The sequence below is a fragment of the Myodes glareolus genome, chromosome 9, assembly GCF_982192425.1.
Source record: "Myodes glareolus chromosome 9, mMyoGla1.1, whole genome shotgun sequence".
In the NCBI taxonomy this organism is placed as follows: Eukaryota; Metazoa; Chordata; class Mammalia; order Rodentia; family Cricetidae; genus Myodes; species Myodes glareolus.
In genome coordinates this window covers 80917545-80939822 of record NC_142034.1, presented here as the reverse complement: position 1 = coordinate 80939822, position 22278 = coordinate 80917545, and the positions used below count along the sequence as shown (strand labels likewise).

Here is a 22278-nt window from a genome sequence, read left to right as displayed (position 1 = left end):
AATAGACAGCTGCCCTTTTCTCCAGAGGCTTCCTTGGCCCCAGCTGTCCACATACCCCAAGGTAGAAAACTTTGTTCCTTGTTAAGCAGAGCAAGTTCCTCTGAGAGCTTTCTAGCCTTCCGCTAAGCTCCAGGCCTCCGATAACACCCCGCTTATCTGGAGTTTGATTACCCAGCTCTGTAGAAGGCCCATTCTCCATTCTCACTGGGACGACTTGTTTGGTGTGTGCCAAATACGTTAAATTTACAGCAACACGACCTGAATTTCTCAGACGAAGCCGCTGAGAGTCAGAATTTACTAACCCAAGGTTAGTAAATAGTACAACTCAGTTTCCCAGCCAGGGCTGCTTCCACACATCGTTTGGTAGGAGGAAGGACGACATTTTCAACACCTGCTCGTGTGTCAACCGTTAAATTGGGCGTGGGGCAAATTGGGTCTCTAGCATGTGGCCTTGACTGTCTGGAATCTGCTCTTTAGTGGAAAGACGCGTAAATAAGCAGAATTTTGGCCATGACGAACAAACATTGGGAATGTAGGTGGGTGGGTAAAGTGCTTGCCTAGCGAATCCAATCCCTAGCGGCACGGAAGCCGGCTGTGGTTGCACACACTGGTGAGCTGCCTTTCCAGCACTTGGGAGGTAGAAACAGGAGCATCAGAAGAAGTACAAGGTTACTTCTGGCCATGCAGTGAGTGAAGGCCTGTGTGCCCTACATAAAACCACCTCTCCAGACTGGGGCGGGATGGGGGGAGATAAGCAGACATGAGGAAAGAAAGGAGAGTTCCTCTTGGAACAATAGAAGTCAGGGGGGGGGCCTCTCAGGAAATGACATTTAAGTATTTGAGGGGCAAGATGAAGTAGGAAATCTATCTCCCAGAGCTAGCTGTGGCCGTCAGGATCTTGTTAGCCTGTGCCTGGACTTTTCTAGAAAGCGTTTCTCTTCCTGGCTCCTTGGTGTGCACTGCTGCCTCCTGCCTTGTTGTTATGAACCTTTCTTTGGAGGGGGGTTGTTTTTTGTTGTTGTTGTTTGAGACAGGTTTCTCTGTAGCTTTGGGGCCCGTCCTGGAACTCGCTCTGTAGACCAGGCTGGCCTCAAACACAGAGATCGCCTGTCTCTGCCTCCCGAGGGCTGAAATTAAAGGTGTGTGCTACCACTGCCGGGCTCTGTATACCTTTCTTTATGCTTCTTCTTCCAGGAGCTACTAAGGCAAAAGGGACTTTTCCCAGGAACCTGTGAGAGAACATATAGGGTGCCCTGTGGCATTATCTTCTCTCACTTGACAAGAGGGAGGGAGAGAAGATGTAGAAGCCGCCGAACTTGGCTGTGTCGAGCTCCAAGGGAGGGAAGCCAGGACTTCTTATATCTGATTGTGCTTTGTGACTGAACTGCCCTGATGAGGGTAGCGCGGCCCGGGCAAAGGTCATTTGGCAAAGGCTAATGTGGCAGCTGCAGCTTGCCAGACACTGATGGCCTGAATTTAGAGTCCCGTGCTTAGAGGGAGCAACCAGGCAGCCTGTGGGGTCTGCTGGGGGTTGGGATGCTAAGGAAACAGCAGCCCTATGGCAGCTGCCTTGGCTTGAGCCCAATGTTGGGTTGGTGCAGAGATCTCATGGAAGATCTCAGACCTGCTAGAAACCCTACTCTAAACCTTTCTATGGCTCCCTGTTGTCCTCAGGGCTGGACAGATTTCTTAGACCATACCCTACCCATCTTCCCAGTCTGCTTTATCTAGGTTTTGTGAGACAGGGTTTCTCTGCGTAGCCCTGGCTATCCCAGAAGTCGCTCTGTAGACCAGGCTGGCTTCAAGCTCATAGATCTGCTCACCTCTGTCTCCTGAGTGCTGGGATGAAAGGTGTGAGCCACCAGCACCTGCCTGGCCCGCCTGGCTCTTTTAACCATTAAGTGTGAGCTGGCTCTAACTAACTGTTACCACTGACTGTTACCTGTGCTTTACAGATAAGCTTCCCCTTGCTGCATCTTCAGAGGCAAATTCTCACACTTCTTCCAAGACTTACCTCTCTAGCCAGGTGGGGCACACATTGGTCATCGCAGCACTCAGGAGGCAGAGGCAGGTGTATGTGGGGAGGGGGGTGGGAGTGGGAGTGAACATTCAAGACCAGACTAAGCTACACAGCGAGTTCCAGGCCAGGCAAAACCAGAGAAAAATTTATCTCTGTTTCTTTTTTTTCTTCTTTCTGATGTCCACTGGCCCAGAGCTGCTCCTTGAACACACCTTCCTCCCTCCATTCTTCAAGAGTTAGTTGTGGGACATCCAGTTGTATTTACACCGAGGCGCTGGGGTTTGGAATCTGCCCTCAAGGACTGCGAACTTCTGGAGTAGCCACATAAACCCAGCAAACACTGTAGACAAAAATGCATGCAACATTGGCAGGCCGTTTCTTTCATGTAAGCTAGGAATAAAATATCTTCATGATTTCAAAATGAAAATGGTCATCTGCTCATGGTGGCTCACGCATGTAATCCCGGAAGCTAGCGGGCTAAGGGGGAGTTTGAAGTCAAACTGGTCCAATTTAGCAAGTTTTAGACCAGCTTGGACTACTTTGCGACGGACTGCCTCAAATAAATACATATAAATAAATAAAGCCAACCGCAGTGACTCAGACCTGTGATTCCTGCACCTGGGAGGTGGAGACAGTGGGAGTTCAAGGTCATCCTGGCCTGCACAGTGAATCTGAAGCCATCTTGGGCTACCTGAGTCCTTGTCTCAAAGACCAAACAAGCCATATCCTGGGTAACACAGAGTCATCGGAAGTATGAACTTAAAGCTACTGCCTGTGCCTGCCCTGGGTCTGCACAAGAATGAACCTGTCATCGGTCAGGCGCGATGGAGGAGAGGTTCAGAGAGCTTCCTTCCTTACTCCTGAATTTACTACTGTTGCTCAAACCCGTTCCCAGGGGAAGAAGTTGGTCTAGCCCTTCACCAGAGGTCTCAACTATCAGGCACTGCTTGGCCAGAGTCCACCCTGGGGGAACCAATAAATTCATCTTCCTTATAGAGTAGAGGGGTCGCTTAAAGGGGCACTGGTGCTCCGCACCCCCTCCAAAAGGCCACACCTGGAAAGCCTTTGCCCAGCAAGGGTGAGAGTTTCCTATAGCTAGATACACGGAGCCTCCCTCACCAAGATTCCCCAGGCCTGTATACTCTATCCCCTCTCAGAAGCCGTGTGCAGTGAAGGCAGAGTTGTACGTAAGAGTGGTAGAGAATGGCTAGATAATCGGGCGACACTCTTGTGATAAGTGAGTCTAAACAGTCAGCAAGCCCGACTGGGGTAATTCTGCAAGGGGGCACAGCTGAATGCCCCAAGATGGTAGGTGCTTGGCTTGGAGAACAATTATGATGACCGCTGATGCACTGAAGGAGGAAAAGGCATTACCCTCAGTAGGGAACCCTTGGGTGACCCCACCACGCTCCCATGGATAGTTCCAATCTAATGCTCACACGACACGGATGGCACTGGTTAAACTAAATGCCACATACATGCATAGAGACACACACGGCAATATACAGCAATATACATGAAAATGTCAGGATGGAACCCATTATTTTGGCCTCTGGCTCTCTCTGCTAGTTCAGCAAAGCCTTGGGATTAAGGGACTTTTTAAAACCTGGGTTTCTTCACGTGGGAACTAAGAGACAGAAAGGAATTTATCCAGGCCCCGTGCATCTCCTGTGAGCAAAGCTTAGGGCTGCAGAGATAGCTGATCCTGACCTCTTGTCCTCCGAGGACAAACCAGAAGAGAAGACATGCTTGGGAGATCTGAATGCAAGCTTTAGCCAGACCGGCCTCCCTCCCTTTGGGGAGTATGACGGTCACGCGTCTGCAGCTTTTCCTTGTGGCACGGCCACGTTCTCATTTCTCATAGGTTTGTACCAAGGGCTGGGGTTGCTGGCTCCCCCGGTGACTGAGTGCAGTAGGAGGATTTGTCATGTTGCTTCCCACAGTAGCTGCCCTATTTGACTTCCCTATTACCTGTGTGCAAGGGTTCTGATTTTCCCGTATCCTCGTCAACACTTGTTTATTTTTTAACTTGTATGGTTTTTGGGGTTTTTTTTTGTTTTTTGTTTTGTTTGTTTGGTTTTGGTTTTTTTTTTGATCTGGAGTTTTTTTGTTTGTTTGTTTGTTTGCTTCTTGTCTTGTTCATTTTTAAAGTGACACCCATCCCCAGGGAATGTGAAGTACCATTTCCTCATGGGTTGATTTGTGTTTCCCTAGTGACTAGTCATGTGCAACATCTTTTCATTTGCTTTCTAGCCATGTTTTAATTTTCTTTAGAGAAATGCCTTCTCCATATGTTGCCTATTTTGTTTTATTTTTTTAAGATTTGTTTTTATTTTGTTTCTATGTATGTATGTGCATATGTGCAGGTGCCTACAGAGGAAGGTGTCAGGTCCCCTAGAAACTGAATTTGCACAGGTGGCCGTGTGCTGCAGACTGAAATCAAACTCAGTTTCTCTGGGAAAACAGCAAGCCTGCCCTCTTAATTGCTTAGCCATCTCTCCAGTGTGAAAGTTTAATTTTAAAATCTCCCTTATATTTCTTTCTGCTGCTTCAGCTTTTAGAATCATATTTAAGAAACCATTGCTTTTGCATAAAGTCATAGATGCATTTACCTCTGTTTTCCTTTAAGAGTTTTTTAGTTTCAAGTCCTACATTTAGGTTTGAATCTGCATTGCTGAAGCTATATCCCTGGAGCCTAAAATAATGCCTAGTATGCAGAAGGTTTGTGATACTGAGAGAAATGAATAAGTTCATATTGCTAGTGAATGAATGAGCAGACACGTCTTTCTAGTCTTAGTGTGCAGCTGGTCGAGTAAAGGGTTAGAGGGGCATGGTGCTGGGTGCAGTAGTGGGGCCCTTGCCCAGCCTGGGCTTGGCTCTAGGTTTGATCTTCAACACCATTTGAGAGGTGTAGTGACATAGAACAGGGGTACCAATTTGCTTAATGTCACTAGTAAGCACTCGTAATTCCTTGTCTGCCAATCTCTCTCCCGTTTTCCTTCAGTTTTTCAGTTTTTGTTTCTCCTCTGTTTCTCTATTTGACTCAATGTCACTAAGACTTGTATGTGGGAGAGAGAGAGAGAGAGAGAGAGAGAGAGAGAGAGAGAGAGAGAGAGACTACATTCAGCCACACATGAGAACTAAACTAGCCCAGAATGTTTGCCACAGGTCCAGGTCAGAGAACCAATGTGGACTGTTTGGGTTGTGAGCAAGGCAGTCTTGGTGGCTTCGGGGTGGTGATGTTCCAGACCCAGTGAGATACATTATGGACAGCCCAGCAGCATATGCCAGCTTCCAGTCTCCAGCATTCCTTAGTTCTATGCCTGCAGCCTTTGTGGGTGTAGAGGCGGATGTATGACCTCTGCCTCATCCTCTCTTGGGCCTGCCCATTCTCTTCTTCCTCCACTTTGCTCTCCTGACACCGGAGTTTCCACCAGGAAAATAGTGCTAAGGCCAAGAGCATGGAGATGTTTCCTCAACAAATATATCTAGCCTACCTTGACTGAAAGGTAAATATCTTAGGTGTGTGGGGAAAATTATTGTAAAAATCTTTTTGGATCAAGGTGTGGTGGTATACAGCTGTAATACCAGCACTTGGGAAGCTGAGGCAGGAGGATGAGTAGTCCAGAACAGACTGGACTACATAGTCCTTTTTGGAGGGTGGGGGAGAAAGTGAAAGTAGGAAGCTAAAGAGGTGGATCAGCAGTTAAGAACACTTTCTGCTCTTTCAGAGGACCCAGGTTCAGTTCCCAGCAGCTCACAAGCATTTATTCCCGGAAATCTGATGCCCTCTTGTGGCCTTCTAGAGCACCAGGAATGTGCACACACACAAACATACACACACACTCCACATATATGCATTTAGGCAAGTACTTATACACATACAATAAAATAAATCTTTTTTTAAATATTTGTTTATTATGTATACAATATTCTGTCTGTGTGTATGCCTGCAGGCCAGAAGAGGGCACCAGACCTCATTACAGATGGTTGTGAGCCACCATGTGGTTGCTGGGAATTGAACTCAGGACCTTTGGAAGAGCAGGCAATGCTCTTAACCACTGAGCCATCTCTCCAGCCCCTAAAATAAATCTTTAAAAAAAAAGATTTGATAGTTTACATCTGAAATCCCAGCATCTGGGAAGCTGAGCCAGTGGAATTTACTTGACTTCAAGGCAAGCCATGGCTGCATAGTGAGCTCTGGCTAGCCTGAGCCATAGAGAGAGACCTGTCTCACAACTAAAACCACGGGGGCTGGAGAGATAGCTTAGTGGCTAAGAGCACTGCCTGCTCTTCCAAAGGTCCTCAGTTCAATTCCCAGCAACCACATGGTGGCTCACAACCATCTGTAATGAGATCTTGTGACGGTGGAGACAGAAGGCAAAATATTCACCATGAGTGGTCACGGTGGACAGGGCTTGCTAGTCATTGAACTATTCTTTCAAATCTATTTGTTTCCTGAGTTATGTCCCTTTCGTGTTGCCTTGGCTGTCCAGAACTCACAGTATAGACCAGGATGGCCTCAAACTTTCAGTCGTCCCCTGCCTCTGCCTTGTGGGTACTAGAGTTACAGTCATGTCCAACAATACCTTTTAATTTGGTCCTGTTTTTGGCTTTTTCCGAAGTGGGGAAAGCAGTCACTCACAGTCCCAGGCATGGAGGGAATTACCAGAGAACCCTGAGAGGTTCCTGTGTGCTAGACATAGCTTCTCATTAGACCTCAGCTCCTGAAGAAGAAACAAAGGAAGAGAAGTGACTCAGCTGTTCTGTAGAACCGGAATTTGGATGTGGGTCACTGCCTCCAGGCCACTATTCTTTTGTTGCTCTAAGGACCTGCACAGCACCTTCCTTGGGGACATGCCTGATTTCTCTGTCATCGCAATGGTCCTGAGGGCCTGTGCTTCGGGAGGGTGGATGGGAACTGGTCTAGGGTTTCTAGAACACAAGCACCATCACTTGAGATTTAAAACGAGTAGGAATGTAGAGGGGATCGCTGCCCACCCCTGCCAGTCCACGGACAGGCCCTGGGTCACAAGTCCTTGACCCTTTTCTGTTTGCTTTCCTCCAGGAACTGAAGCTGCCCACCTTTCGTGCCCACTCCCCGCTCCTGAAGAGCCGTCGCTTCTTTGTAGACATTCTGACCCTGCTGAGCAGACACTGCCATCTCTGCCCCTCAGCCCGGCACCTGGCCATCTTCCTGCTGGACCACTTCATGGACCAGTACAGCATCACCACCTCCAAGCAGCTGTATACTGTGGCTGTCTCCTGCCTCCTGCTGGCGAGTAAGTAGAAACACTTCCTTCTGTGGCCGGCTGAGTTGCTGCTTATTTCTATAAGCTTTCCATGGCTTCTGTGTTCATCCTTTGCTGGCAGTGAACTGTCTTATAATTTTTGTGACTATACCATACCAGAGAAACTAATAAGTGTAGGTGGGGTTTTCTCCCATCAGCCAGCGCCCAAATAACCATACAGAGACTTATAAATGCTCAGCCGATAGCTTAGGCATGTTACTAATTAGCTCTTACAATTTAAACCCATCTTCTCCCAGTCTGGCTCTCCCACCTAACTTCTTTCTACCTAGCTATTGGCCAGTTGGCTTTTTTTTTAAGTTTTTTTTTTTTTAATATTTATTTATTATGTATACAATATTCTGTCTGTGTGTATGCCTGCAGGCCAGAAGAGGGCACCAGACCTCATTACAGATGGTTGTGAGCCACCATGTGGTTGCTGGGAATTGAACTCAGGACCTTTGGAAGAGCAGGCAATGCTCTTAACCTCTGAGCCATCGCTCTAGTCCCCAGTTGGCTTTTTATTAAACCAACGAAAGTAAAGCATCTCACAGTGTACAAAAGAATTATTCCCCTGCAAATAAGGATATTCACAGTTCGATCTTAATGAATCTACACAGTGACTTTAGAAGACAGACAGTCTTGCTACCTGATGTTATCAAGGCTCAGAGAAGCTGGGCTGCCCAGCTAGTGTATTTGAGACCATAGCTTCCTGGTACCTGTGTCCTTGACCTCATGTCTCCTGCTTCTTTCCACGAGGACTTTGAATGGGCCCTCACACTCACTATTTTTAGAGGGGTCTAAAGATGGAACTGCTTGTTTTGGACCAAAATTGGATCCATGATGTAGTCCAGGCCTGAGCACCTTCCTTGTAGGGTCTACCTTCCTAAGTAGTCTCACTGAAAACAGCAGATCTCCAGCCATCTGTTCTTCTTGGTGAGGATCACCACAGCTTGGATAAGCTCCTGACCACACAGGTCTACTATGTCACCTTGCCACTTAAAACTGCTCTGTGACAGACCAAGAGCTTCAGTATAATGGTCAGACCTCGGGTTCTTTCCCCTCTGGCTTCATGTCTTTCTCCTCATCACTCCCTGGATGGCAGTCACACTGGGGACCCCTGTCCCATCACAGACCCCTGCCTTCATTACTTCTGGCTGCATTTGTGAACTTGGGCCACCCGCCCCTATTGGAAACCTCTCCCACTTTTCTCCGCAGCCGAGGTCGCAGATATATATAAACACAGATTCGTGTACTTAGAATTAACAGCTACTAGGGATGGAGAGATGGCTCAGTGGGTAAAGTGCTTGCTGTCAGTTTGAGTCTCCAGTATCCACATAAATGCCAGATGAATGTGGCAACCCGCCTATAATCCCGGCACCCAGGAGGTTGAGATGGTGTCTGCAAGACAAACTGACTAGGTAGACTAGCTGTGTGTGGGTTCAAGTGAGAGATCCTGTCTCAGTAGATAGGGTGGAGAACAATCTAGAAGACATCTAATGTCAACCTCCAGACTTCATAGCACATGCACATATGTGTGCCTATACATGTGCAAACACTCCATACAGAGAGTTCCAGGGAGGGAAAGGAGCTTGCCACATGATAAGTCCTCGTAAGAGCATTTGTGGAAACAGCAAAATGAACAAAACTTAGGAATCCCTCGGGAACTGGGATTCTGCTTCTCTGTACTGGGGAGTAGGATGTTCGTGAAATCTCGGTCTCAAGCTAGGCAGCTGCCATTAAGGACACTTCCTTGGCATCTAATATCAGTATTTTTACCCTTGACTTACAATCAGGTTTTATATTCTCCATGCTGTGTTACTACCCTAGGTTATTGAATATTTCCTACTGTAGGAGGGGGGCACCCACAAGCTGCTGTGGTTTTGTCTGTTCTTGGCATACTGCTCTAAGCCCATTGGTCACCATCACTCTGTTAAAGACACATTAAACACTCTGTTAAACACGCATGCACACACACACACACAGAGCAGCAGCAGCAGTTTTGGAATTTTATTTATTTGTTTTATTTGTTTAATTGGTTGGTTGACTGGTTGGCTAGATGGTCGGTTGATTTTTTTTTGAGACAGGATCTTGCTCTGTAACCCTAGTGAATCTGAAAGTCCCTGAAGAGATCAGGCCGCCCTCAAACTTTGTAATCCTCCACAGCATCAGAATTGCAGACATACACCACCCCGCCTGGCAGGAGAGTGAATTCCAAGTTTCCCAAACCCTGTCTTATTGTCACCTCGGACCTCCGCCCTATTGTAAGTTGTCTCTAATCTGGACCAGCTAGGATTTGCAAGTTATCAGTGGGAGCTAACTTTGCTCAGAGCCCAGCCTTTTGTAGCATCTTATCCCTTCAGGAAGAGATGCAGAGCCCAGGGAGCCATCTCCGTCAGAGACGGGCAGAGCAGGCATCGTGTTGCAGGCACACCTTGACCCTTGGCCTGCTGCGTCTGTGATCTGTGGACTGCTTCGAGGCCTGCCGGGGGCAGGAGACTTAGATTTCCTGGGGGCCGGGGAGTGCTCCCCCAGCGTCTGTCTGGGGAACCAGGGTGGAAGACTCACACTGGAGTCTCCATTGTGTTGCTGTCGCCGTGGTGGAGGAAGAGGGCCTTCCAGATGGAGAGGCAGACGCCCCCACCCACGTGTTGATGGGCCTCAGCCAGACCGGGGAGGCAGAAATGGAGTTCTCAGAACACCTGCCATATGTTCCAGGGCTCCAGGAAAGAAAAGTTCCCGTGGCAGCCTGAAATCCTATTCGCCCCTCTCCCTTTCCTGGGCTCACTGTCTTTCGCAGGGTAGGTGGGGTCGGTCACCTTGTCTGGGGAAACTTGGAGTTCTGCTGGCTTGGTATCAAATTACTGTGAGATAAGGGAGCCTGGCATCTCTGGCCCCACCTGTGAATCCAAAGGGTTTTGCTTTTTTAAAAAGATTTATTTTTAGTGTGCGCGTGTGTGTGTGTGTGTGTGTGCACGCGCGCGAGGGTATGTGTGTGTGTGTGTGTGTATACTTATCTGAACAAGAGTGCGGGTGTCCATGGAGGCTAGAGGATGGGATCTCCTTGGAACTGGCATTCCAGGTGATTGTGAGCCTTCTAATGTGGATGATGGGAACCGACCTGGAGTCCTTTGCAAGAGCAAACACAGCCACCGAGTCATCTTTCCAGCCCCAGGTTCTCAGGTTTTATGTGTAGGTGTATCCATACTTGTTTGTGTGTGCACGTCAGTGAACCTGCCTATGGAGGCCAGAGGTCGACTTCAGGTGTCTTCTTCGGTTGCTCTGTAGTTTATTTTTTGAGATAGAGTCTCTCACCAAACCAGAAACTTGCCAATTTGACTAGGCTAGTTGGCCAGCAAGTCCCAGGGATCCTCCTGTCTCCAGCCCCACAGCACTGGAATTATAAGCACACACAGCCACATGCAGCATTGTGCAGGGGTGCAGGGAATCCAACCTTGGTACTCTTTACTGTCTGAGTCATCTCCCCAACTCCAAGTTCTGAGGTTTATAACATTGTTTCCAAATAAGGGCTTTTGCATAGATGGAACTTCTCTGTCTGCCTTGGGTCCCGCAGCTCTCATAAAACAAGCAGAACCTTAGGTAATCAGGTAGCCAACATTTGGCAAAGAGGCCCCTTACTTAGTCTCTATGCCTAAGTTAATTGTGTCTCCTACCTCCACACAGGATAGACATAAAAGTATCATACAGGACTGGGGTAGAGTTTGACAGTGGAGAACTTACCCAGCATGTGCAAAGCCCTGGGCTCCACCCTCAACCAAACAAAAAAATCAAAACAAAACAATAAACATCGTGGGGAGGCACATCTTTAGTCCCAGCACTGGGGAGGTGGAGGCAGGGGCAGGCAGATCTCTGTGAGTTCAAGGCCAACTTGATCTACATAGTGAGTTCCAAGCCAGCTGGGGCTGCACAGTGGGACTGTATCTCAATAACAAGAACAAAACAGTAAACGTACTATAGAATACGGCCATCCTCCTTTTTATCTGTCTCCTTACCCAGCCTCTGTCCCCCAACTGTTCTTTTTGGTGTTTTTGTTAGTTAATTAAAAGGATTATTTGACAACATGGAAACTTACAAACTTCAGGTGAGTTGCTTCAGGACATCCTATGACAGGATTGGCCGGTCCCTGCTTCATTCTGTCCTGGTCTCTTTCCAAAGGCCCACCTCAGAGTCCAGCCAGCCAGCATGTGTGGTCATGGTATCATATGCCTGTGATTTTAGGTTCAGAGAGGCTGTGTAACTTACCCCAAAGTCACACGGCTTGTTTTTTTTTTTTTGGTTGTCTTATACTTAAGATAAAATTCATAGTATTGTATAAATTCAGCGGTTCAACCATTTTAAAGAGTACAATTCAATGGCATTTAGTAGATCCACGCCATCTAGTGTGCAGCTGTCGTTCTGTCTCCCTCTAGGACCTTCTTTATCACTTTAAAAGTAATCCCAGCTGAGCAATGGTGGTGCACACTTTTAATCCCAGCACTCAGGAGGAGAAGGCAGGAGGGTTTCTGTGAGTTGGAGGCCAGCCTGGTGTACAAAGTGAGTTCCAGGACAGCCAAGGATACAGAGAAATCCTATCTTTAAAAACTAGAAAAAAAAAAAAAAAAGAAAGAAGGGAAAGAAGGAAGAGAAAAGAAAGAAAAAGCAAAGAAAGTAATCCTTGCGAGCATGGCAGCTCCAGCCTGAAATCCCAAGCATTCTGCAGGGTGAGGTAGATTCAAGGCTGGCCTGGGCTACAGTGAGTTCAAGACCAGCCCCGGTAACTTAGTGAAACCCTGTCTCAAAAAAATAAAAACAAAAAAGAGGGTCGTGGAAAAAAGAGGGCCGTGAAAAAAAGAGGGCCGTGGATGTGGCTCAGTGCCGGAAGAGAGACAGGCGCTTCCTGTTCCTTTCCACCCCAGCCTTGGCAGCCACTCGTTTGCCTTCTAGCTGTCTGGTTTGTGTATTCAGCTTCTCCTGTAGGAAAGCTCATACAGTGCATGAGCAGTGGTTTCCCTGTGTCCATGATGTAGCGCGTTTCAGATCTTCCACCGACTCGTGTCCATCGTGGATGACGCGGTCTGTTTATCCAGTCCTCTGCTCACAGATCGCTGTGTAGTACCGCGCCAGCACGGTCTGGAACCACGAGTCTCGGCGGAGGGTGTCCAGGTTGAATGAATCCACAGAGCATGAGGTTGAGGTGAAACAGCAGCTTGTTTATTGTTCTGCTGGTGCTAGCTTTTATACCATGGCACCAGATGGGGAGGGGGCTGCGAAGGGACTGTCACCTGACCCAAGGAGGGACCGTCACTTGACCCCTACTGATCACGTGCGCTCGACCTTCACCTGTCCCCAGTAGGGATCAAGGAATAATCACGTGCACTCAAACTTCCTCATCCAACTCCAGGAGCAGAGGGAAGTTCTGATTCTTTGCAGATAAGCACCTCAGATGGGGGCAGGGAAATATAACTCAGGGTAGCAAGTCCCACAGTGTAGTTTTCATGTTTGTGCTTCTACTCTGAGCATTCAGGCACGGCTCTCGGTTAAACCCCTTTTCCAGATCATGTGTTAAGTCTGGGTTGAGACCCTGTAGTCACCTGGAGCTGACTTGAAAAACTAGACAGAGCTGCATGGTGCTGGCTCAGCCATTAATCGCGGCATGTGGGAAGCAGAGGCAGGCAGATCTCTGAGTTCAAAACCAACCTGGTCTACAGACGGAGTTCCAGGCCATCCAAGGCTGTATAGTGAAACCCTGTCTCGAAAAGCCAAAAAAGGAAAAAAAAAAAGTAACAAAGCTGTTGAATCCTGAGCCCTGGACAGGAACCAGAGAGGCCAGAATGGCCTTTCTGTCAAGATTCCACGGCCTTAAGATGTGATGTTAGGCCTAAAGGTGCAAAAAAACCATGAAAGATGTTTTTATCATTTAAAAAAATAAGTTTTGAAGATCTCCATGGCTGGTGAGATGACTCAGTGGGGAAATGTGCCTGCAGCTGGAGCCCAGCCACCTGAGTTCGTGACCCTCAGACGTTAATGTAGATAATGCGTTCCACCAAGTTGTCCTGTGTGACCTTTACATGTGTACCGCGGCTTGCATACTTACACATATGCATTGTGAACACACATGTGTACTCCTATGCAATAATATTTTTTTAATTATACATACAAAATGTGACTTTCCCCTGTACTCGCAGTCCATATCTCCAAATTGGTTTGTATTCCTTCTGACCTCGGTGAACTTGGTGTGTCTTTATAATTGGTGGGGAGAGGGAAAGTACTCTCACTTCCTAGCAGGAAGACCGCCATAGTTTATCATGCCATCGTCAACCCCCCAGTGAATGCAGTGAGTGCCAAGCCAGGGCCCGTCTCTCCATTCTTCTCCGTTCTTTCCCCTCGTTCATCTCAATCCCACGGGCTTTGTCTCCACAGACTTCTGTTGCCTTCCATGGCCGCTTTTAGCCCTCACACCCTCCCTGGGAAAACAGTGCTCACTGCTGAGTGGTTGCCTGTGTGCTGGAAGGAAGCCTATCTGGCCCCTGGCCGACCACCTCAGGTCTGGAAAGCCGTGGAAGGTGGGGATAGTGAGATGATGGTCCTTCTGCCTCTTAGGGTCAAGTTCTGACGGTGTGTGTGTGTGTGTGTGTGTGTGTGTGTGTGTGTGTGTGAAAGAGAAAGAGAGACAGAGACAGAGACAGAGAGACAGAGAGACAGAGTGTGTGTGTGTGTGTGTTTCCCATTCTATACTGTGCCTGTGGAGGTCAGAGGACAATTCAGAGAAGGATCAGTTTTCTCCTTCCATCCTGACTCCTGGGGATCAAACTCAGGTCATCGGGCTTGGCAGCAAATACCTTTACCCTCTGGCCTTTTTCTCAGCCCCCAGCCTTGGTTTTTAGGTGAGGCTGAGTTCTTTCATGGCCTTCATGTCAGCCCCTAAACTTCCCCGGAAGAGTGGGAGGTAGCCATGTGATCTCTGTCTGGAAAGCGCATCCCTGTCTGAATGGAGTCCTTAGGTGGGGTCCCTTAGTCCAAAGTGAGCCTATCACTTGTAGCTCAGCTGCACAGGGGCTCATCTCCTCAGTATAGGTCTTTAAAATTTAGAAATCCTTTATCAGTTGGAAATGAGATCCAAAAAATAAAACAAAATCACTTTCCACCATACTGTACAGGGAGGAAACCTCTGGAAGGCTTCTCTGTCAAATTGATCTGGTGTATTTTTGTGGAAATGTGCTATGTCTAGCTGCTCCCCATTATTCGGTGATTCTGCACTTAAGGCTCATGGATTTGTCTGACAGCACCCTCTCGCCCCTCCACCCCAGTGCTGGGGAATTGCACACAAGGCCTTGTGTATGCTAGAGAAACACTTTTCAGCCTGAGGTACATTCCCAGCCCTTCATTAAAAAAAAAATTAAGCAAAAATCACTGCTGACGCTTTCATCCTTGCCTGTGGGCAGAGCAGTTGAAGTTGCCGATTGCCCTTTATGTGTATTCCCAGACGAGGTGGAAAGGGGCGGAGCTCTGCCTTTGTCTCATCTCTCCGGTGGTAAACAAGCCTTCTCCTGTGTTCCGGTGAAGGCTGTGTTTCCTCACAGTTTTATTGATGGCCCTGCTACTTCAGGTGCCCCTCACACCTCTTCCTGCAAGGCTATTGTCCTGTTTTCTGTGCTCAGGAAAACTGTGTCCTGCCTCTCCGAGAAGGTGCCTGTGTTTCTTGGTCAGGTGTTCATTGTGCATCTTGCCCTGAGTTCAGTGTTAATGGATCATCAATACAGCGTGTTAAATGGGAATAAACTCTTCAAAGTTATGTACGCTATGTATTGACCGACTGGTGACATGGGGTCGTCAGAGGCTCCTGGGGACCTCACCCCATTTCTTCCCCCTAAAGGCAGTGGTTTAGTGTTCAAGGTGACTTTATAGCATATGGCCATCACAAGGAACAAAACCAAACAGGATAAATATGTAACTGGGGCCTGGGGGGGGGGGGGAGAAGCACTTTGTTAAAAGTCCCATGACCTGAGTTTGGTTCCCAGAACCCACATAAGGGTGGAAGGGAAGAACTGATGTCACAGTTGTCTGCTGCCCTCCACATGTGCATGTGGCTCTTGTGCCCCCACACAATATCAGATAGATAGATAGATAGATAGATAATAGATAGATACATAGATGATAGATAAATAGATGATAGATAGACAGATAGATAGATAGATAGATAGATAATAGATAGATAGATAGATAGGATAGATAGATAGGCAGGCAGACAAATAAATAGATAATACTTGAATAGGTTCTTACACAAAGTACTTTCTTCGGTCTGTTGGAGATGATCTTTGCTCTTTGTAATTTCCCGTTTTATGAGCAGCATTTATTTATTTTATTATTTAATGATATCTGCACTGGTTGGCATCCACTTTTCCCCCTGCTGCGTGCAGCCAGATAGCCACTGTCTTGTTCCCTCCCTCATGGCGTACTCACCTGAGTCTGTTAAGAGGAGGTCCTGTTCCACAAGTGGAATGTTTTGGCCATAGGGCAAGAGAGGGGCTGGAGACGTAGCTTCACGGGACAGTATTTGCCTACTGTGTGTGAGGCCCCAGGTTCAATCTCCAGCACCACCACCACCACCACCACACACACACACACACACACACACACACACACACACACGCATGTACATTTAGGACATTGGCAGAGGATAGTAAAGTGGTGGCTCAGCTGTTAAGAGCACTTGCTGCTCTTGCAGAGGACCTAGGTTTGACTCCTAGCACTGACATGGCAGGTCACAAGTTCTCTAACTCTAGTTCCAGGGGATCTGATACTGTATTCTGTCACTGCGCATACATGGTATTCTTACGTGCATGGAGGCAAACGCTCATACCCATAAAATAAAAAGCCTTAAAAAATATCTATTGGCAGCTGCGCAGTGGTACACACCTTTAGTCCTGGCACTTAGGAGGCTGAGGCAGGTGGATCTCTTGAGTTCAAGGCCAGCTTGATCTACAGTATTCCAGCATATCCAAAGCCACATGGGAAAACTCTAGTCTCCCGAAACCAATGTACCAATGTATATATGTGCGTGCGTGCGTGTGTGTTTGTGTGTGTGTGTGTGTGTGTGAGAGAGAGAGAGAGAGAGAGAGAGAGAGAGAGAGAGAGAGAGAGAGAGAGAGGTCTAGGCGATCTTTTCTTGTTGGTTCTTTTGAGGAATTTTTTCCCCCTGTTGAACAGACTACCTTAGAATTTGTTATATAACCCAGGCTGACTCCAGACTCTCCACCCCCTGCTTCCTCCTCCCAAGTGCTAGGGTCATAAGTAAGCATGTACCACTCCCATCCATAAAATCTCCACCTAAGCAATAAATTGTCAAAACTGACTGGTGTGCCTGCCTGTCCCTGGCTCTTGTCAGAGTGCCCTCTGTGGAAGAGAGCATAGCCATTTTGCACATGTTCCTTGCCCTGTCTGTGATGTTCAGAGAAGGAATAGAAAGGTGTTGGTTGCTTTAGACGCACCTTAAAGCTGAAATCAATAGTCCTGCCTCTTCAGGTAGAAGCCGGTGAAGGCTGATGGCCTGCCAGGCTCCTGCACAAGGGTCTCAGGAGATTATAGGGAAAGCCTGGCTTTCTACCAGCAAATCACCATTACACTACCCTGGTGTCCCTCCCACCCGTGCACCCCACCCCTGCTTTGATCAGTCAGTAACTGTTACCTCTGCCAGAACTGCTGCTCCGGCAACGGAGTGGGAGGGGGCTGCCCTTCGGAGATCTTGCCTAAGATTTCAGAAACTTGAAAGTGGTCTTAATCCCTTGTGGTAAGCAGGGAAGAACTAAGCCTAGGGAGGCGCAACAGCTTCCCCCGCCCCCACCCTGGAGCTAAGAACGTTTGAGATGTCTCCAAGGCTCTCATTGCAGACATCAGAAGCAAAGGGGTGATTTTTCAAGGGTTCTGGCAAGGTGTGAGAGTTCTTACTAGAGTCAAACCCAAGTCCTTAAGGAAACAGACCCCCAAAATACAGGGAACGATTTGCTATTTCCTCATAGCTCGTGGAAAAGCGACCAGACACACCCCCATTTTCTTTGTCCTGTTGTGGGGATCATTTGCGAAAGGCTCGGCATTTTAGAGATTGGGTTACAGCGGGTGTCTTCAGGGCCACTCAGAGCTGCTACAGGATCTGTGGCCCCACTTCTCAGCAGTGGCATTTTGTGGTGGCCACATAGCCTGGAAGAGGTGGCCTCTCTCTCTGCTGAGAGCTGTGCCGTGGGGATCGCAGCACCGGCTCAAACATGATAGCCCAGTAAGCGGGGGTGCTTTTTCCATTTCCATTCTCATCTCTGCCGGCTGGCAGGCTTGGAGCTGTGTCGGGGGAGGGGGGGATTTTATTTGAGAGCTGCTTGTCAGACAGATGACTGGGCCAGAAGCTCTTAAAATTGTACAAAATGCCTTAGCAGGTTCGAGCCCAGACTTGTATGTCCTGGAACTGGGGTTCTGAGAATCTGTAGCCCTCGCTCCCCTCAGGAGTTTTAGATTTCAACTGATTGAAAATGCAGTGTTCAGTAGCCCCCACCCCACACAGGTGTTAGACTGTCGTTCCCCACCCCCCCAACCCTACCCCACCCCCGTTCTATTAGGGATGATGTAGACTCTAGAGAGGTGATACGGAATAGAAGTGATGTTCACAGTATCCCTGAATGAGGACTACTCACCCTGCACCCAGGTACCTGCTTGGCAGGTACCCTGAGCCCCTTTGTTCAAGTTGCTCATCGTCGGGAAAACGCTCCTCAGGATGCAGGCTTAGGCCTGCATTACCAACAGGTCTTGGGATGTGCGCTAAAGAGCAAGCCCTTCTAAGAGAACAATGTGTCCTTGCAGTAAAGGGAAGAAGCAGGGTGCATCATGAGCGGGAAGAGTTTTAGGGCGCTGGAATCAGGCACCCCCTCTGTGCCGTGCTAAGGACTGGTAGGAGCGAGGTTCAGCTATAAAGTCCCTCTGTGGTGAATATTTGCATCTTTTAAAATATTATTATTATTATTATTATTTTATGTGTATGAGGCTTTTTTTTTTCCCACTGGTATATCTGTGTACCATGTGTGGCTGTGCTCATGGAGGTGAAAAAAAGAGCATCAGGGGGCCTAGAGAGATGGCTGACTCTTGTAGTGGACGCAAGTTTGACTCTCAGCACCCACATGGTGCCTCACAGCCATCTGTAACTCTAGTTCCAGGGGATCTGACACCATCTTCTGACCTCAGGCAGCAGACACACACATGGTACACGTGCATACATGCAGACAAAACACCCATTAAATAAATGAATGAATGAATGAATGAATAAAAAGTCTTTTGAAAAACTGTTTTAAAGAAGGCGTCAGATCTCTTGGAGTTACAGATAGCTGAAAGCCACCATGTTGGTCCTGAGAATTGAACCAGGTCCTCTCTAGGGGCAGCCAGTACTCTTAATTGCTGAGGCATCTCTCCAGCACCAAATATCGGCATCTTGACCACATTGTGCCCCTAATTAGCGCCAAGACTATCTTATGCCCCTCGCTAAACCACCCCCTCCCCTGGACCTCATTCTCCCATTTCCTGCTGATATCCTGAAAGACTGGCCCAGGAGGCCTTGTCTGTTACACCCTGTGCTCCCCAGGGAAAACCATGTGGAGAGTTTTCTAGATCAGAGCCCTGACTTAGCTTTCTGGGCCGCTCAGGTTTGTGGAGTACAGGATTCATTAGCCTCAAGGGTGAGCCTTGGTCACAGCAGCTTCCTTTTCTCCAGTACCGATCACCACCTAGCTAGCATAGTTGGTTGTTTTGGTCAGTGTTAAAAAGCATTGTATACTCCAGGGAAATGTGCTGGCCTGGTGGTGAGATGAGAACTCCCTGCTGTGTTTGTTCTGTCGGCATAGAATTTTATGATTGACTTGGGGGAAGCGTGCCTTGCCTTTCCCCTTTCCCCGTCTTAATTTTAATTACAAGCATTTTGACGTCTAGACAGGAAAAGTCTCCTCTTTGTCACCAGCGTGGTGGGGTTCTGGGGCTCTTCTAGGAAAATCTGACGTCTCCTGACTTGTGGGCACTTGTCAAAGCAGGTTCGTGCCAGAATATTCCTGGCCTCGGCAGTCTCACATTCTGGATCCTTCTATGGCAGTTTTATGCTGCCACTTCTGGAGTCTGCCATCCCTTCAGCAGGGCCTTGTCTTCCGAGGAGTTAAAGATGTTTTTCCTCTGTGGGAGAGTGATCTTTGTCTCTTGAGAAAATTTAGAAGACAAGGAAATAGAATAGAAATGTCTGTCAGCTCCACTGTATTGTCCCCATCATCAGGATGTGGGGGCGGGGATGGGGAAATCTGCTATGAGAAATGGAGTAGCTGATGTTTATTGAGATTTATGTGCGACGCAAAGTTTTTTTTCTTTGTAATACGCTCTTACTCATTTAATTCCCAAAACAGACCCTAAGGAGATAAGTGTTATTTCCCTACCTAACAGAGGTGGAAACCAAGGCTCAAGAAATAGATAACTTGTATAAAAAGGACACACCTAGGAAGACAGGTTAGTAGGAAGGGGGATTGGGTGAATGACTTGGAATGGCTTTGGTGGGTCTTGTCTCACGGCAGCAGCATTTGCCTTTAACCCGATGACCTCTGTGCTTGGCAGGACCAAAAATACCCAGGTCAGCCGTCAGGTTGTTCAAGCTCCCAAATCCTCTACCTTCTAAGCTACAGGCCCACGCTGACTGGAGGGTTGCCTCAGCCCTCAGGACTCTCTCCCGTGCGTCAGGAAGTGATTCCCCTCATAACCTCAAGCAGTGGCCATGGTTGTCCCCCTTCTTCCTTCTTTCTGCTCCCAGCAGATGTGGGAACAAAGGATCTGGGACCTCTGGTGTCTGCACCTTCGGCCCTACAACTAGAAAGGCTTGCTGGTGGCCAGCAGAGGCCCCTTCAGACCCAGTCCAGAGGCAGAGCCCACAAGTGGGGATGGACAGTAGCTACTCAGCAGTTTCTAAAAGAGCCTCATTCATGCGGGGACTCTGTTCTCCCGCACAAAGCCCTTACCCCACCCGGTGCCAGCCGTGCACATGACAAGTGGCTCCTGCCCCACAATCCTCGATTCCAGCCAGTGGAATTATTTGGGTCACTTATAAAGGAGGACACAATGGAACCCGAGATTGGCTGGAGCTACACTGTGAAGTCATCGTTCCTGTGTCTGCCTCCTGAGGCAGCGACGTCCCCGCAGTGAGAAGGGAAGCCTGTGTGTGACCCAGCTGGCTTGGTGCCACCAACAACCCTGAGAGGCATTTCCACAATTTCCTCTTGAAGAAAACAGCCACTCGTAGCCTCGCCGTAGGCTCTTCCACAAACTGGACTCGGGGATGGATTCAGACCTTCGGAAATGGGCTCGTTCTCATTCCCCCACCCATCCGTCCATAGGTCCATTCTTGCATTATTTATCCAGATTGCTGTATACACACACTGGAGACAGCCATTGACAGACAGAGTGGCTTTGCTTTTAAGAGAGATGGGGGGAAGGAAGGGAGTTTTCTCTTTCTTCCTAAGGGAGGCGGCAGCCCAGTATGACAGGGGTCCCAAGGCTATCTTCATGCCAGATATACCCAAGGCTCCAAAGCCCAGGGACAGCTGTTAATAAAGTTTGTTCCTCCAGGACATCCCTAATTTCAACATCTTTAGGTCAGAGATGTAACCAGCTGCAGCAGGACCATAGGAACAGTGGGGTTAGGTGCTGCGTGGTCCCCAAACCCTGTGGTTATCACAGCTTTCTTTCTTTCCCAGAGAACAAACACTGATGTAAAGGGGGCCTTCTCTTTCCTTGTCCCTGGCTTTCTCTGTCCCTTTTTTTTTTATCAAGGTCCATCCAGAAACCTAACTGGCATTGTACCTGTATGAAGGATGGGGTTAGTTCTGGCTACCATAGGATCTAGAAAGGTCCTGTTCTGAGGGCACTAACCCAGAGTGCCACCTTGACTCATTCTGTTATTCCCATGCCACAAAAGAGAAAGCATAGACCCAGAGGATTGATCCTCAGCCCAGAGTACGCACCAGTAAGTGGCATGGCTGAGCCTCTGACCTCTTACCTCTGTGCTATTAACACAGTCTCTTCCAAGGACGATGTCCTCGGGCAGTTTCTGGGCTACCATCTGAGCAGCTTTTCAGCCACACTGCCCCATCTGTGTCCTAGTTCCTGGAAAGACACCAGCTGGGCCTCCCTTGGGGGAGAGTAGGAAGTTCCTCTCCGAACTGCCTAGATAACTACAAAAAGCCAAAAAGGTTGGAGTTGGTTGTGTGTGTTTTCCAGGTGGGCCGAGGGATTCATTCATTACAGAAAGTATCTTGGTAACGAGTCACGCTTTTGATTTAAATTCTGTTGTGTTCACAGAAAAAGCTAAATCCTGTTGACCATGCAGTCTTCCCCCAGAAAGGCTCTGGAATTCAATTGCTCATTAGCATACAGGAAATCGAAAATGAAAATATTCGTGGGGCAGCAGCTGGCCTCACACTCACGCCTACGGGAAGCCTGCATCCACAGGGTTATCCTCGGAAACTGTGGGTTGCTTTGAGACCATGTATATGAGGATGATGTCCATGCTTGTGGTATAGACAATTCTAGACATTGGAACCATTTATGAAAGAGAACCAGAGCTATCTACTGAGTATTATCCTTAGGCCAGAAGCTATGCTCTGGTGTTTTCATGGAGGATGTGTGCCCTGGCCTCCTGGCAGCAAGCAGCCGGACTTCATCCTGCATGGATCCAGGAAAGCCAGGTGTGGTGTGGGGGCTGCCTACTGCACAGCAGGCTGGGTGCAGCTGAGAACCACGTGTCCACCTTCCAAAGCTCCCAGCTTGGTGGGCAGACTCTCTGTCTCTTGCTCTAACCAGCTGGGAAATCCCATCCCCGAGGAGACACGGATCTGGGGAAAGAGTCAAACCCAACACAGCCCTCTGGGCTGAGTGTAAGGTGCCATACCTGAGGAAGGAGGCTGGGGT

At 48.3% G+C, this 22278-nt stretch overlaps 1 protein-coding gene across 2 annotated transcripts in view; it reads left to right on the top strand.

Moving 5' to 3' along the window:
* Positions 1-22278, top strand: part of Ccnjl (cyclin J like) — a 61616-nt gene that overhangs the window by 23488 nt on the left and 15850 nt on the right. For both annotated transcript variants that reach the window (XM_085694861.2, XM_085694860.2), the window contains exon 3: positions 7089-7302. In XM_085694861.2, the coding sequence (XP_085550987.1) occupies positions 7089-7302 (214 nt within the window). The remainder of the gene's footprint in view (positions 1-7088; positions 7303-22278) is intronic.